Source organism: Belonocnema kinseyi, chromosome 2 (genome assembly GCF_010883055.1).
Source record: "Belonocnema kinseyi isolate 2016_QV_RU_SX_M_011 chromosome 2, B_treatae_v1, whole genome shotgun sequence".
Taxonomy (NCBI): domain Eukaryota; kingdom Metazoa; phylum Arthropoda; class Insecta; order Hymenoptera; family Cynipidae; genus Belonocnema; species Belonocnema kinseyi.
The window spans coordinates 127,185,097-127,203,394 of NC_046658.1; the positions used below are offsets into that span (position 1 = coordinate 127,185,097).

The following is an 18,298-nucleotide window of genomic DNA, read 5'->3' on the forward strand; positions in this document are numbered from 1 at the left end:
CTTTCTCTTTAAATCGGAACTGGTCCAAATTCATTAATTTCTTAATGTATTTCAATAAAATTCTCTTGATTATAAAGTCAGTTTTTAATTCTACTTGAAACTTAAATTTTAAATGGTAACCCATAATAGAACTTCAGAAAAATGTATAATATGATCGAATGAGGGAAATTTTTTTAAGTGTTATAAACATTAATCAGAGCATTATCAGTCACTTTTTTATGAAATCGTTTTTTAGTTACTTTTTTAAGATAAAGTCATTTTTAGTCAATTTTCTTTCCTTTCCATTCTATACCTATTTGTGAATAGTCGTGAATTATTTTGAAATATTTCAGGGTATTTCTAAAGATTCCGATAAATTTTTAAGAGATTTTAATGATCTAAAGGGATTTTTAAGATTTGAAAATATTTTAAAAAATCGATAAGGGAGTTTTAGGAGCTTTGAAACGTTTAAAGGGATCTGAAAGGATTTAAAATATTGTAGGGAATTTTAAAAGATTCCAAGCTTTTAAAAAAATTAGTTTTATTAATTTGAAGAGACTTCAAAGCGCTTGAAATATTTTAGGATATAATTTTATAAGGTTTCCAAAGAGTTTAATTGTTGTAAAGGGGTTTTAAAGATCGCAAGGCAATTTTTTAATTTTGCAGAATCTGAGAAAATATCAGATTTCATAGAATGTCCCGGGATTTTATAATATTTTATTGGATGTCGAGAATTTTCTAACGACAAGTAAGGTATACCGTAGGGTTTCAAAGGTTTAAAGAGATTTAAAATTATTTTTTTTAATTCGCGATAAATTTCTATAAATTTATGCTGAAATCTTTTGAATTTTTTTAAATTATTCTAACTTCAATAAATTTTACTTAATTCAATTGATTTTTGGGGGGTTCTTAAAAGTTCTGTTTTAATTAATCCTGCGAATCATTTAATAAAATAGTCAAAGGATTATAAATATTTTAAGGTGTTTTTTTCAAATACCTTTGGCATTTTATTAAGCTTTAAAGAATGTAAAGCATTTCAAAACATTTTAAAGGATTTGAAAATTTTTAAGTTATTTAAAAAAATTAAAATCAATTTTTAATTTTTTTAATTTGAAATAATTTAAGGTATTTTACAAGATTCCAAGAAATTTCAAAGGGGTTTAAACAATTTCAAGGGATTTCGATGAGTTTTAATACTTTTGAGGGATTTTAACATTTTAGTAGATTCCAAAGAATCTTTCCACGAAAAGTGAAAGGTTTCGTAGGGTTCGAACAATCTTAAGAGATTCGAAATTCATTTGGAATTTCTCCTGAATTCTTATTAATTTATGCTAAATTCTTAACCTTAAAGTCTGAGACATTTCATAAAATTCTTTTTGAATTTTCTTTAATTTTTTCAAGTCACTTTTAACTTACTCAATTCAATGCATATTTTAATTTAAAAAAATTTTATTTAATTCAAATAACTGCTTTTTAAATTCAGATTGATTTATTATATTTTTCATCAATTTCTTCTTATTTCCTCTACATTCACTCAAATTTGACTGAAATCAATGGAATTTTTTGATTTTGAAAAACTTTTCCAATTCATTTGGAATCTTTTCAATTGTTTTGAAGACATTATTTGCTGTTTTTAAGTTTACTTAATTCTACCTAATTCAGTAGATTATTACAATATTTTAAACAGGTTTTATTTAAATAATCCTAAAGCATTTTCTAAAAAAATTTTTATTTCAAAATTTGAATTCTTTTTAATTCAACTATAATTTGTCTGAAGTATTATGAATTTATTCTGAATTTTTTTATTCTTTGAGTGCAAAAAAAGTTCCCTATGAGCGTGACAGAGAGTACCTTTGGTCCTCATATTTTTACCATAGGAACTGTGAGACCTGAAATTTAGAAATGTAAAATTATTTTTTTTCTTAATTCAAAATTCTCGAGTTTAGATGACTTCATTTCATTCCCGAGATCAAACCAAAAAGAAAAATAAATAATTAAGATTGCAATGCCTTTCTAAAATTGCTGAAATTTAATAATTTTTCTTTAACAAAATTTAAATAAAAAGACTTCTTTCAAAAATTGAGGTGAAATTATTTATCCTTTGTTATAAGAACTCTTAAATTATTTATAAGCAAACCCAGCAGATTAGAAATAAATCTTTTTTATTCTGAATAATTTAATGTAAAATAAGGATGAATGTTTCACAACTTTTTAGATTGATTTTGCAGTGACTGTTTTATGCAATTAAGGAAAATAAGTTGTTGCTCCTCTTCGGCTGTTCAAAAACTACATCACATTTTTTTAAATGCTCACAACCCTCCTCAAAATATAAAAAAAAACGTAAAAATATATTTGCATTTAAAATCATGTATAGCAACAGAAACGATTCTTTAACAAAACAATTATTTTTTAAGCAAAAATTTAAATTTTCAATCGACAAAAATAAATTTTCAAAAACAAAGTTAAACTTCAATTTAAATCAGGTGAATTTTTGAAAGTATATTTGAATTTTATATCCAGAAGGACGAAGTTTAGAGAAAATAGTTGAATTTTTACCATATAGTTACATTTTCAACCAAAAAAAAAAGACGAATTTTAAAACAGACTTTTAAATTTTTAAATGAAAAAGATTTACGTCCAAAAGGACGTTTAGAGTTAGATTTCCACTAAAAATGATCAATATTCTAAAAACTAGTTAAACAACCAAGCAGTTGAATTTTCGATAAAAAAACAAACATGTCAGCGAAAAATATAATAGTTGACTTTTAAACCAAATATTTTAATTTTAAAAAAGAAACTTTTGAATTCTACCAAAAAATACGAATTTGCAACAAAGTAGAAGAATGCTTAACTGAAACAGATTATTTTTTAACCCAAGAGTTGAAATTTTAACCTTCATTGTTTAATTTTTAAAGTAAAAAGGTAAAGCATCTACATTTTTAACCCAAAACCGTAATTTTAAACAAAAAGGACCATTTTTAACCGAATAGTTTCATTTTAAATTAAGAAGATAAATTTTGTACTTAAAATATAATGGTTGAATTTGGAGTTTATAATGTTTATTTTCCACGCACAATAAGTATGTCGACAAAATAGTTTAATTTTCAACATAACAGATAAATCTTCAACATATAAAATAAGTTTTTTTTTCATTAATCCAACTTTCAACCAAGCAGCTGAATTTTTAATCAACAAGAAATATGTTTAACAAAAAATACGAATTTAAGATAAAATATATATATTTTCAATAAAACAGTTCCATTTTCTACCAAAATATAAGTTTGAAATAAAAAAGGCCTTTCAAGAATTCAATTTAAATTTTTTTTAAATAAAAATGAATTTTCTATTGAATAGTGGAATTTTTTACTGGGAAATATTGATTTTCTACAAAAAATTAAATTATCAAACAGTCAGATTTTGTACAGTAATAATAAAATTTTTAACACAAAAAGGCAAATTTTCAACGAAACAGTTATATTTTTTAACTAATATGTGAATTTTCTAAAGAAATAATAAAAATTTCAACACCAAAAGACGAATTTTCAACAAAAAAGTAAAAATTTTTAATCGAAAATATTTCTTTTCAAGAAAAAATTTAATTTTTAAACAAATACTGCAATTTAGTACTGAAATAATACAATTTTCAACACAAACAGACAGATTTTCAACAAAAAAGTTACATTTTTGACACAAAAATTTAAATTTTCGATCAAATAGTGGAACTTTTTTTTCAAAATCCTTTTTTCAACCAAGCAGTTGGATTTTTAATCAACAAGAAATATATTTTACAAAAAATACGAATTTACGATAAAATATATACATTTTCAATAAGAAAGTTCTATTTTCTACCAAAACATAAAATTTTTTAATAAAAAAGATTTTTAAAGAACACAATTACATTTTTTTTTTAGAAATAAAAATGAATTTTCTATTAAATAGTGGACATTTTTACTGGTAAATATTTATTTTCAACCAAAAATTAAATTTTTAAGGAAATAGTCAAATTTTGTATATTTTTAAAATTTTTTTAGACAAAAAGATCAATTTTTCATAAACAAACTTATTGGTTTTATTCGTAAATATTGGTTTCCAACAAAAAATAAAATTTTTAAACTAATTGTTGAATTTCCTACAGAAATAATAACATTTTTCACACCAAAAGACGAATTTTCAACAAAACAGTTCCATTTTTTAGACAAAAAGATAAATTTTCTACAAAAATTTGAATTTTTTAGTCGGAAATATTGCTTTTCCCAAAAAAATTACATTTTTAAACAAATAGTTGTATTTCCTACTGAAATGATAAAATTTTCAACACAAACAGACAAATTTTCAAAAAAAGCAGTTGAGTTTTTGTGACAAAAAGATAAGTTTGATACAAAATAGTTTAACTTTCAACCCTAAAATATAAATTGACAACAAAAATAGGTAATTTTTAATCAAATAGTGTAACTTTAAACTAAAAAAAAAGTTCAACTAAAAATGGAACAGTTAAATTTGCATTTCAAAAAAAATTGATTAAAAACAGACTGGCTTTTAAGAAAATATTTTTATTTTCATCCAAGGATATGGACTTTCAACTAATGAAGTAATTTTTCAAGCGATTGATTCAACTTTCGTCAACGGGGTTTGATTTGCAATAAGGAAGGTTAATTTTATACAATAAAGACGAAATTAAGACAAAATATATTCTAAAAAATCTATGAAAAAGTTGAAGTTTTTAGAGTAAAAGATGAATTTTCTACAAAAAGAGCATTTTGAAACAAATTGTTTAATTTTTAACTTGGATTTGAAGTTTAAAAAATAGATTTTCAGCAAAAAGAAACAACTAATTTTCAACAAAATAGATTAGTTTCTAACTAAATAGATGAATGTAATAAACAAGATTAATTGTATACCAAAAAAAATTAATTTACAATAAAATAAACTAGTTAAAAAATTAATTTGTTAAAAGACAATAACGCATTTTAAATAAAATAATTCAATTTTTCGCGAAACACGGATTATTTCAGCCAGAAATGGATTAACTTAATTTTCAGTTAACTCTTTTCCAGGCCGAAGGAATTTGGCCACGGTACAGACAAACTGTATATAGTTTAAGGGGTTCAAGACATCGCTGAATTCAAATTTTCCATTAATTTTGCAAAATTGATTTGTTTAAACAATTTGCTTAATTAAATTGTTGCAAAATTAAGTTTTTTTGCAAAATTAATACCAGAATTGGATTCTACCGAAAAAGTAGTATGATATAGTAGTTTGAATTGTTAAGATACATATTTAAAAATAATTAATTTTGCGATATGAATAAATCCTTCGACGACCATAAGGATATTAATAAAAATATGGGTATGGCATGCATTGAATAAGGGGTTTTTTGATGCGCAGAATTCAAATTTGTCATTGGTATTGGAAAATTAATTTGTTTCAACAATTTTTTAAATCATATTATTGCAAAGTTGAGTTTTTTTACATTAAATACCGAAATTTGATAGTAAAAATACTATTTCAGACGTCTTTTTTCCATAGAATTTGATTCCGGTATTTATTTTGAAAAAAACTTTACTATCGTCCAATTCGTGCGACCTGAAAATGGGTTAAAAGAATTAATTTTCAACTAAAAAAATTAATTTTCAACGACATAGTTTAATCATCAACCAAATAGTAGAATTTATGAAAAAAAATTTTAATTAAAACGAATAAGCGCTCAAGAATTATAATGAAGTTTTTCTTAATATCTTTGATTTATCAGTTCGCATTTAAGAGAGAAAACAAAAAAAAAGAAAAAATTTTTGAAAGCATGGAAAATAAGAGGAATAAAAAAAATATCATGTGAAAAATAGAAGAAAGTGTATGAAGTCTGGACTAATTTATATTTTTTTCCAACAAGTTGCCCCCCCCCCCCGGCAGTTTGACGTACTTTTTGAATGGCCCCAATAAAAATCGTGCCCTTACCCTACGAAAGAAAAATATAGTCCTGACGTTTAAAACGTTCGTGTTAAGACCTCATTACGAGTTAATTTGCTGCGCTGTGGATTACGGAAGTACATCAGGCAGTGTCGAAGACATCGGATCTCCGGGAGTATCGCCACTTCCTGGATACTACAGTGCAGCGGAACACAGTCCGATTGCTTCAAGTGGATCAACTCCAAAAGGGCGCCCTAGGAAAAGGAAGCTTTCTGAAGTGACTGGCTCAGAAATTCCCGTTACCATGAGACTTGCAGCCGGAGCTTTAGGTAAGACATAGAGAACGTCTACGGAAAAAAAAATTCAAAAAGAGTCACGAACTTGTAGCTAGGTCTCAAATACGAGAAAAAACAAGAAATATTGAATCGACTTATTTAATTTTATAAATTCGCAACTTGAAGGATTCGAACACTCGAAGACTGTTGACTCACCAGCTTCTAAACATAAGCGCGCATGCGTGCGGGCCTCGTGCGGGCTATCCTAGTTCCCAGTTCCTAGATCTGTCGTACGAACCTGTGAATTCTTCAAGATTTTTTTTCAAATTATTTTTAATATTTTTTTATTCATTAAGAACAAAAAAAGATAAACTGGCTTTGAAAGTTCAGATCGCGTTCGTCAATTTTTTCTTAAAGTTCTCAGATTATTTATACGTTCTTTTCTTTTCCAAGACATAGTTACTAGTTCGTGACTTTTTTAAGAACACATTTTTTTCCCTCCCATTAATTACGTAAAAATAATTTTTTTAATTTTGAACCCCTCCCCCTTCTTGTACGGATTTTTAAAATTTTTATGATATAAATAAAATGTGTCAATTATTTCCACCGAAAACGAGATTTTAATCGATTTTAGAATATTTTTCAGATTCTTAGTGATTTAAAAGTATTTAAACAGATTTTCAGATATTGTTTCGTATTTTAAAGGACTGCAAAGTATTTTTTTAAAGTACTAGACTTTTATGAAATAGAACAAGATTTTTAACGTTTTTTTTTTTAGTAATTTCATTAGATCTGACAGATTTTTAAAAATTTCTATGGTAGAATTTCAAAAATTTTTAAAAATATTTCAACAGTTTGGAGAAATTTCGTAGCACCATTTTTGAGAGAAACTCAACTTTTTCAAAGGTATTTTACAATATTTAAAAGTCTTCCAGAAGCTAAATCAAATTTTCAGAAATTATATTGGATTTTAAAAGATTTCAAGAGATACCGAAGGATTTCGACTTCAGGTGTTGAGTAAGATTTCTACGGATTTGAAGGGGGTTTAAGAGATTTCAAGGAATTTAAAGAAATTTAGAAAGAGTTGAAAATAATATACGGGATTTCAAAAGATCTTCTATTATTTCATGTCATACTGAAGTATTATGATGAATTTTTGAGGATTCTCAAGTGTTTAAAAAGATTCAAAGAGTTTTTATGATTTCACCGGATATAAAAGGATTTTAAGATTTCAAAAGATTGCATTCAACTTGAAAGTATTTCCTAATACTATAATGCATTTTTAAGAATTTTAAACAATTTTAATGGATTTAAAAATATTTGAATATATTTTCAGGGATTTTAGAAGATGTGGAAAGATTGTTATGAGTTCCAAGGTTTTTAATGTACCTAAAAGACGTCAAGGGACCTCGTAAATTACAAAATATTTTACGGAATTTTAAAGAGTTTTAACATTTTAAGCGATTCACACGGATTTTGAATGATCATAAGGGATTTAACGGGTTTTCGACGATTTCATGTGATTTCAAAGGATTTTGAGGGTTTTTAAGAGATTTCAAAGTATGTCCACGGATTTGAGAGAATTTTGTGAAATTTTATAAGGTTGAAAAATATGTCAAAGAATTTTAAGAGGTTTCAATGTATGTCCATGGATTATAGATTATTTCGTAAGATTTTGTCTGGTTCAAAAATATTTTAAATAATTTTAAAAGATTTTAAGAGGTTTAAAGGGTTTTTGATGATTTTAATTAATTGCAAAGAATTTAAAGAGAGTTTAAGAGATTCTAAATTACATTTAAGGATTTCAGAGGATTTTTTAAGTTTGTATAACATTAAAAAATACTTTAGAGTTTTCAAACGCATTTTAAAATATTTGAAGGGTTTCGAAGATTTCACCGGATTTAAATAGATTTAATGAGATTTTAAAAGACTTCAGTGGATTTCAGAAAATATTTTAAAATATTTTTTAAAGATTTTATCGGCATTTAGAGATTCTGAAAGGTTGAAAATAATTTGAAACATTTCAAAGTTGTTAAGGGGGCTCCTAAGATTTCAAAATATTTCTCGGAATTTTGACAGTTTTAACATTACAATGGGATTTACGCGGATTTTGAAAATTTAGTGTGAGTGCAAAGGATTTCGTATAATTTAAAATAATTGGAAATATTTCAAAGTCGTAGAGTCTTGAGAGATTTCAAAAGATTTCAAAGTATATCCACGAATTTTCGAGAACTTTATAAGATTTCAAAAGATTGAGGAATATTTCAAATTATTTTAACGATTTTTAAAAGATTTAAAGAGGTTCTGATGATTTCATATGATTAAAATATATTTTAAAGGATTTAGAGAGATTTAATAAAATTTCAAAAGATTATAGTGGAATTAAAAATTTTTTCCGATGTTTTCTAAAGACTTTTAAGGAATCTTAAATTGTTTCGGTATATTGACATGATTTGGAAAAATTTTAAAGTTAAAAAAATCATTTACTCGTTAAAATCTAAAATATTTCCTAAGATTTCAAAACGCTTAAACTAATTTTTAAGAATTTTTAAATATTATAAAGAATATTCCTGGAATTTTTAAGATATTTCAAAACCTTGCAATGTATATTGACAGATCTTATAGGATTTCTTTTATTAGATTTCAAAATCATTAATTTAATTTCATAGGATTTCTGAATGAAATTAAAGATATTAGTGAATTTGTATTGATTTCAAAGGATTCGAAGAGATTTTGAAATATTTCAGAAGAACTTATAGAATTAAAAGGAATTCAAAATATACCAAAGTATTCACGAATTTTGAAGGATATCAAGGATATTTCGAAAGATTTTCAAAAATTCCGAAGGATTTCAGGAAATTTCAAAAGTTTTGCAAGGATTAAAAAATATTTTAAGGGATTTTAACTTATTTTAATATATCTAAATGAGTTTCGATGATTACACTGGATTTCAAAAGATTCCAAATTATATTTATGAATTTCAGAGGGTTTCATAAGATTTCGAAAGGTTTTAAATGATTTCAGGAGATTCCGGAGTAGCTTTACGAATTTCGAAAGATATATCATGGAATTTTATTCAGATTTCGAAAATTTAAAGAGATTTTGCAAAATTTTATTAGATCTCAAAATATATGAAGTGATTTCAAAGATTTTGTAAGATTTCTAAGAATTTTAAGCGACTTTAAAAGATTTCAAAGCATATCCACGTATTTTAAAATATTTCCTACGATTTCAAAAGATTAAACGGAATTTCAAAGGATTTTTAAATAAATGATTTTAAGGTTTTTCGAGGATTTCAATATATTGTAAAGAAATGTAATACATTTTGATATATTTTAAAATAAGTCTCGAGATTTTATAGAATTTCTATGAAGTATTTATACGAATTTTGGAGGATATCAGGACATTTTTATGGGATTTCAATTAAGGGTATTAAAGGGATTACGTGAAATTTCATGAAAGGATTTCAAGAAGTGCCCAACAATTTTAAAGGATTTTGAAGAATATCATGAGATTTTTATGGGATTTCAAACATTCGAAAGGATTTCAGGAGATTTCAACCTATTTCAAAAGATTTCAAAGTGTCTTAGGAGATTTTAAAAGATTCCAAAAGAGTAAACTGAATTTTAAAGGATTTCCAATATGGGATCGTCCATATATTACGTAAGACATTTTTCTTTTGTTTATATCGCTGTGTCCTTTTCAACTTGATAAAAATATTATTTTCGTCTTTATTCAAACAACAGAAAAACGTCTTACGTAAAATATGGACAATCCCTATGATTAAAGGTTTTAAGGTGTTTCGAGGATTTCAATATATTATAAAGGAATTTAATAATTTTGAAATATTTAAAAATAATTCACGAGATCTCAAAAGAGTTTAGAGAATTTTAAAAGTTTTACAAAGCTTTCAAAGGATTTTAAAAGATTTTGAAATATTTCAAAATGATTTACAGAATCGAATAGGTTTTCAAGAAGTACTAAATTATTTTCACTAATTTTGAAAGATACCAAGGAAAATTTAATGAGATTTCAAAGATCTGAAGTTATTTTAAGAGATTCTAAATAATTTCAAACAATGTTTAAAGATTTCAAAGGATTGTAAAAAATTTTAAAAATTCAGAGGAGTGTCCACAATTTCACAAAATTTCAAAGTGCTTTAAGAAATTTCAAAAGATATACACGGATCTTAAAGAGTTTCGTAACATTTCAAAAGATTAAAGGGCATTTCAAAGGATTTTCTAATACTATGGATGATTTTAGGTGATTTTGAGGACTTTAATATATTGTGAAGTTTTTCAACAGATTTAGAAATGTTTTTCTAAAAATAACGGAATTTGAAAAGATTTTAGGAAATACCTAAGTATTTTCACGAATTTTAAAAGATATCAGAATACTTAAATGATGCTTCAAAAATTTAAACTTTAAAGGGATTTCAAGAGATTCAGAAAATTTTAGGGAATTTCAACTTTTAAAGTTTTTAAAAAGGATTTGCAGGAATTACAATAGTTTTAAAGGGTTTTGAAGAGATTTTATATCATACCCATTGAACTAAAAGAATTATAGAGAATTTTTTACAAAAATTATTTAATTTTAAGAGATTTTGAAAATTTTGAAAAAATCTCACCAAAAGACCAAAAAGTTTACATTTTTCTTTTGTATAATTAACTATACAAAATCCTTTGTATCGATCCAAAAGATAAAAAGATACAAAGATGAAAATTTAATCGAATTTTTATTATGCATTATTATGTAATTTCAAAATCCAAAACAGGTGTTACTTTGCATATTAAAAAATAATAATTACAAAGAGGAATTTCACATTATAAACGCGTTGCCCCCCCCCCCCCTCTTAGTGAAGATTCCTAAGCTTTCGCGGATCCCCTCCCTCAAAAAACAGTTACGTAATTTATAGATGGTTTCTTGCCAGTTACAACAAATATTATTTTTTATTTTCCAAATCCGGTTTGTACTTTGTCTTTTGTTGGACCCTCTGTAAGTCTAAAATCGGATTTAGCATAACAAAGCCATGAGGAAAAAGAACTTAGAGCTTGATTATTAATCGCTTCATTCCTCGTCTCCAAGAGCAAATACACGTAATTGGCGGGGGTCCGTTACAAAAGTGTGGGGGCTTGTAGTAAAGAAGGACGAGAGAAAGCGGGTGGCCCAAGAGCGGCAAAGTGTAATTGGCCGGGTGGCAAACGGAAGGCTTTTAAATGTTGGTTCTAAACCGTATAAACTCAGTCTCAGTCAAATCTAAACCAAACACTGAACGATTTGCTCCCACTCGACAGATTGGGAACGACGTTTTTGCCAAATGATTATTTGTGTGCTCGGCTTCTTCAAAAGGTAAATATTCAGCCACCATGGAAACGCGAGAATAAAACTGAACAATAATTGACCGTTTCCGCAACCCGTATTGTATTTTCCATTCACCATATAGCAAACGAAAAATAAAATTATTTACGGCTGCATCTGAGTTTATCAGATGCACTTGCATTAACTTGGACGTTTAGCCAGGGAAGAGGTAAACTGCAGAAAACCATTTTTCTTTAGTACAGCCGGTTTTTTTAGTGTGAAGGTTCAATTGAGACATTCGATATCATCGTATGTACAAATTTCATCCTCGTTCTCAAATCTCCGTAAATTACGAACGGGCACCCATCCAAGTACTGGCCGCGCTTGGAATGTTTTAACGTCTACGACTCGTGAGAGTCGAAATTCGACTTGTATCTAATGCGTTCATTTCATTATATCTAAAAAATCCTTGGAAATCCCTTATAATTTTGTTAATATTTCAAAGATTTCTTGAAATTCTTTAAAATAACCTGAAATATTTCAAATGCTTGAAAAATTTTTGAACTACCTTCGAAATTTTCCTAAAGTTCTTGAAAATTCTTTAAACTCTTCTGAGATGCCCTAGAATCTTTCAAATCTTCAGAACTCTTTCGAAACACTTTAATATAAGTTTAAGTCTTAGAAATCGTTTTAAATCCCTAAAATCTTGCAAATAAATTAATTGAAATCTATTAAAATATTTGTTATGACAAATGCATGATTTCAGTTCTTTCAGCGTCCATAAAGTGGGACTAAATCTCTACTTCTTACTCCCTAGGGAGTGATTGTGACGTCACAGGTGAATAATGAAAATTATACATCTATGAGCTAGCATTTTACTATAATCCACGCACTCAACGTAAAAACTGATGGAAATTTTGGTTGTAGAAATAAGAGTTTTGCGCTAATTTATAGAAAGTTGCAATATATATTTGATCAAATTACCGCAAATTAGCAAAAATTTCTATAAATTTATGAAAATTTTAAAATCCCTTAAAATTACTGAATTCCTCAAAAATTTAATAAAATCCTTTTAAACATTTGTAAATCTTGGAAGCCCTCTGAAATTTCTTGGAATCTTTTTCAAGATCCTAAAACTTGATCAAATTTATGAAATTATTCAAAATATTTCCAAATTCAAGAAAATTCTTTAAAACCGCATATTACAAGAAATATTTTTCATCATCTTTAAATCTTTGAAATTCTAAATTCTTTCCTGTTTAGAGAAATATTATAAAATATTCAGAAATTTTAGATATTTTTTAATTAAATTTTTTCTTTAAAAAGATCTTCTCTTTTTGCTCCGCTGGGAATCGAAACACAGAACTTCCGATTGACGGTCAAGTTCTTTCCCATTAAGCTACTAGAGGTATCGAGAGAAGAGTCCTTTTTTAGAAATACACGCATTAATAAGTCTAATGTTACAAGTGAAATTTTGTAAGGAATCTGCATAATCATCAGAAAATAACAAAATAACAAATATTTTCACAGACTAGATGGAGCTATGTATGAAAAATTTGTTAATTAAATTTTTTCTTATAAAAGATTTTCGCCTTTCGCTCCACTGGAAATCGAACCACAGAACTTTGGATTGCCGGTCGGAGTACAAGAATAACAGAATTTCTGAATGTTTTAACAGTCTAGATGGAGCTATGAATTACAAATTTTTTTAATTAATTTTTTTCTGAAAAAAGACTGGCAGTAGGTTAATGGGGAATCTTCCGACCGACAAGCGGAAGTTCTGTGGTTCGATTTCCAGGGGAGCGAATGGAGAAGTTCTTTTTTCAGAAAAAATTTAATACAATTTTTTTCAAGTCATAGCTTCATCTAGCATGTAAAGACGTGAAGAAATTCTGTTATTCTCTGATGATAATACGGATTTCTTGATTTTTTAAAAATATTTATGAAAATTCATTCAAATTCACTTGAAATCCAAACAAAATTTTTTGAGATATTTGAGCTTCTCTAAACTCCCTTGGAATCGTTAGCAACTCTCTAAAATCTTTTGAATTTTATCAAATAAAACAAATCTCATAAAATTTAGGAAGTTCTTTGCAATCACAAGTTTTTTCAAAATCTTTTAAGTTCCTTCGCAATTTCTTAAAACAATGCAAAATTTAAAAAAAGGTTACTGCTTTAATGATGCATCTGTATGACTTTTATCCAGTTGATTCGCGAATTCTAGTTCGCTTCTGAACTTTCATTTCCACGAACAAATTAAAAAATTTCCATTTTTTTAACTTGAAGATTTTGAAGGAATAATACATAAGTTTTAATTCCTTGTGTGTTCAATATTCAAATAAAAACTTTTATAAGGTATTAGATTTTTCATTTATTTCTGTGGGAAAAATGTTTGGTTAGCACGAAATAACCAGATACTTGTTTTTGTTTTTAAAAGCCTACCTAAAATATTTATATTAAAAACTCGATGTCCATCTCTTTGATAAAAAGTGAACCCCAATATGTGATAAATTTTGAAACTTCTCTTCTGAAGATAATTCGCATAGTAATCAAATAAATAAAATCCAGTCTCTTTAACTAAACGAGTGGAAAAATTGTGGGGCCCTTAAAGATTTGTTTGGCTGACACTCAAGCTTTGGGAATGGACAGATCGAATCAGTTGGTTTTTGTCGAAGGGATTTCTTTTTGTGCAAGTTTGAGTGCAGACGCGAGCTGCGATCACGTCATGCCCAGTCATTCTATAATCGGGGTACAATTAGAGAAAAGATCACCGAGGCTGCCAGGAGGAATTTACGACCAACAGCTATAAAATCGTCCTCAAGAGTTTTGTGCGCCCCTGGCCCCGCGGGATGGAAAGATGCCCAAGCGACTTCAGCAGGACTATTTCTGTTTTATTGTTTTTATATATAATTGGTCGACTTTTTGCCCTGCCAAAGAGGTTTCGAACCAAACTATCCAGCAGACCGTCGTCGCTCCCATGCCAACGACATTCTCTCTTCATAATAAATAAACTTTTATACGTCACATTTTCTATACCAAAGTCGATTTCGAAAGAAAGATAAATTCAAGGAATGATAGTTGGTACAAATTGGTATCGAGGATAAGTTGTTCCGATTTCGTTTCTATTGGTACAAAATTTCACGAAAGGTTGGTTGTAGCGATTTGTACCCAATACGATCATTGGTACCGACTAGATTAATTGTTATTAGAGCAAGAATCAGATTGGTATTAAAGATAATAAGCGAATGTGGGGTATGGTGTCAGTGTGGGACACGCTGTCAATTATAAAAAATGCCCGCGTTTATTAATGTTCATATTAGTTTCTCGCATAAAATGACTTTATTTGTTTGAAAAATAGTGAAGTGATTAAATTTTGGTTTTAAAATACGTGTCAGAATGTTTATTATATACAAAAAGAAAGAAAACACTTTTTGCGAAAACAGATCGAAAAATCTTTGGGAGAAGTTAAGTACTTACAGCACATTTTGAAATACTTGATGCATTACAATGTTAGACTCTCACTGGTAAAGTATTTTTTTAACTTTTGGGATAATAAATTGTTTGTATAAACGTTCTGAATATATTAAAATTAATAAAACCTTGCAGCATTACATATGGAGCATGATCTCCCAATTTGTTGGGAAGTTGGTAATAGTGTTTGATAACAGGTCAGTAATTTGAAAGATAATGTAGAAAAAGCCGGAAAGTTAGTTCTCTTGTGAATCTGGTATTTGATAAGAAGATTGAATAAGATGAAGGTAATTGGCAAAAAAACATTTATTTACTGTTGATCATATCTCGAGCAATTTTTCCTAATGAAATTATACTCTTAAGAATTGTTGTAAACTTTTTATTCTGCAATGTTCATTATCTTGAAATAAACCAGCATCAATATGAGGGACACCGTACCCCATGGTATGGGGCACGCTGACCGAAATGAAAGATCAACGAATTAATTAAATGTCAAATAATTAAGTAGTTAAGAAACGGTTTTAAATAATGAAATATGTTGCCGGATAGTGTAAGCTTCTCACAAAAAATACACACATTAAAATTACAGCTTATTTATAATTTACAGGACATTTTATTCAAAGCCCGGAACCATACCCTACTCCTTCTATATGCCTGGGACCTAATGAATATCTGAGCTTTTTTCAGACAAGAAAAAAGAATCTTAAACTCAAGAAAGTCTGATAAATTGATAAATTAAAAATCATTTTATCCTAATTATAGAAGTTTAAATGATTTGAATGCTTTGATTTTGTAGTAAGTATTATTTAAATTAAATCAAAATTTTGGTTTGGAAACTGTGAAGTCACTATACAGAAAATTCTTTTTATTTTTAAAGGCTATCCTGAAATATTTACATTTTTGGTAAAAATTGGTATCGAGAATAAGTTTTTCCGGTGTCGTATCTGCTAGTAACAAACTTTATGAAAGTTTGGTTGTACCGCTTTGTACCAAATACGATACTTGCTACCGACTTCGATAATTTTTATCAAAGTAGGAACTTGATTGGAACCAAAGATAATTTGTACACGACTGGGATCAAACGAAATAATTGGTATCAATCTGTAATAATTAGTATTACAAATAAGGGACCGTCCATAAACTAAGTTACGAACTTGTGGGTGGGGAAGGGGAGGGGTCAAGCAAAAAATTACGAACGTTGACATACATTAATTGCCTAATAAGTTTAAAAAACACTTTAATGCCTCAGATTTCAAAATGTTTTCCCTATTCAACACTTTTTGACTACTTTTTTGGCCCTTGTGTTTATACACAACCTTATTCAGTTTGTTATACACTGGGGGTACCCGGCAGTCCACCTACCTTTTCACATTTTTTTTATGATAAGCTAATTGGAATCATTTCCTTTTCATTATTTTCAATAAATAAATGTCAAAAGTGAGTGCTAAAGTCACAAAAAAGAAAGGAAAAGTCAAAAAATTTTATACACCGTATTCATAAAATTGAGCTAAAAAATAACTATTTGGAGGCCCTAAACAAAATTTAAATTTCTACTTCCACTGTTTTTTTAGTTTTTTTCGCTTAAATGCGAACTTTTGCTTAAAAGTTAATTTTTTGTTATAAAAAAGTACTATTACATTTTTGGTTTGAAATTAATCTTGTTTGGTGAAACATTCTTTTATTTGATTGAAAATTTCATTTATGCATTAGTAGAAATTTTAACTAATTGGTTAAACTGCGTTGTTAAAAATTCATTGAAGTTAAAGATTCATCTCTTTTGTTACAAATTTAACCACTTGGTTAAAAATTCATGTGTGTTGATGATAATTCGCTTTTTTTGTAGAGAATTAAGCTTCTTGGTTAAGAAATCATTTTTTAAATTAAAAAGTCAACGTTTTAGTGGAACGTAAAACTTTTTTTTTTAATTTATTTTTTTCTTTTTGAAGATTTATCAGTTCAGTCAAAACTTTTTCTATTTTGTTGAAAATCAAACATTTCTTTTTAAATTTGTTTTTTGGTTTATAATTAATTTTTTTAAACTGAAAATGCAACCGCTCCATTAATAGTTAAAAACTTATATTTTTAATTGAAAATCTATCTTTGATAATTTAAAACTTATGTAGTTGGTTGAAAATTCGAATTTTTTAATTGAATTGAACGGTTTTTGATTATATTTTTTCTTCAAAAAATGTATTGTTTTGTTAAATTTATAAACTTTTTGCTTGAAGATGCAAGAATTTTGTAAAAAATTAAACTATTCTGTCGAAAATAAATTTTTCTGTTAAAAGTTGATATTTTTAGTTTTAAATTAAATTATTTTCGTTAAACACTGATTATTTCGTAAAAAATTTAACAATTTATTTGAAAACTTAAATATTTGGTAATATAAACTTAACTTTTTTGTTAAAAAATCATATTTTCGGGTTAAAAATGCAACTTTTTATAGATAATTTGTATATTTTTTTTGGTTTTAATGCAACAAACAATTTTCTTAAAAATTCATGTCTCAAACTTCTTTATTGAAATTTATTCCTTTTTTTTTTGGTTAAAGATTGAACTATTTTGTTAAAAAGTCGTCTTTTTTTCTCTTTAAAAATAAATTTTTTGCTAAAATATTTGAATACCTTCATTATTTTATTAAAAATTCATCTGGTTGGTTGAGGTTTAAGTTATTTTGTTCGAAATCCGGTTTCTTTCGTTGAATTTCAATTTTTTATAGATTCGATTTTGCTTGCTACATGAAAAGTGATGTTTTAAACTGAAAATTCAACTATTCCATTTTTGATATATAAAAACAATGTTTTTTAGTGCAAAATTCAACTATTCAATTAAAAATTGAACTACTTTTTGTCAACATCGTTTTCGGTCAACAATTTTTTATTTTCAAAACAAACAAACGAATTTCTGACCGGAAAAGATGACTTCCATAAAATATTTCATATTTTAACCTGCAAAGATGCATTGTAAACCAAATGGTTACATTTTTTACAAAAAAGATTAAAATTCAAACAAAAAAGAGTTATGTTTTTAAATAAATAGTTGGATTTTTATTACAAAAAGTCTAGTTTTTAAGAAAGCTAGTTTTATTAAAAATTGGTCTTTTTTGCAACAAGAATTCAACTATTTGTTAAAAAATGTGACTTTTTTCTAATCAATTTTTTTAATTGAACCGTTTGGTTTAAAGTAATCTAAAGTACGTTATTCTGATTTCAATTTATCATTTTACAATAATTTTATTGAAAAGAATTTACTTTCTGAGATTATAATATTTTTAATTATTCTTGATTCATTGCTGAATATTACAGCCAACGACTACTTTACTTCCAGCAAGGGGGGGGGGGGTAGTAAGGTAGTTTACGATGACCCCTAAA

General features: G+C 27.0%; 1 protein-coding gene across 1 annotated transcript in view; it reads left to right on the top strand.

Moving 5' to 3' along the window:
* Window positions 1-18,298, top strand: part of LOC117167901 (LIM/homeobox protein Lhx9-like) — an 81,243-nt gene that overhangs the window by 29,407 nt on the left and 33,538 nt on the right. The window contains exon 5 of the mRNA XM_033353140.1: window positions 5,980-6,212. Coding sequence (XP_033209031.1) covers window positions 5,980-6,212 — 233 coding nt within the window. The remainder of the gene's footprint in view (window positions 1-5,979; window positions 6,213-18,298) is intronic.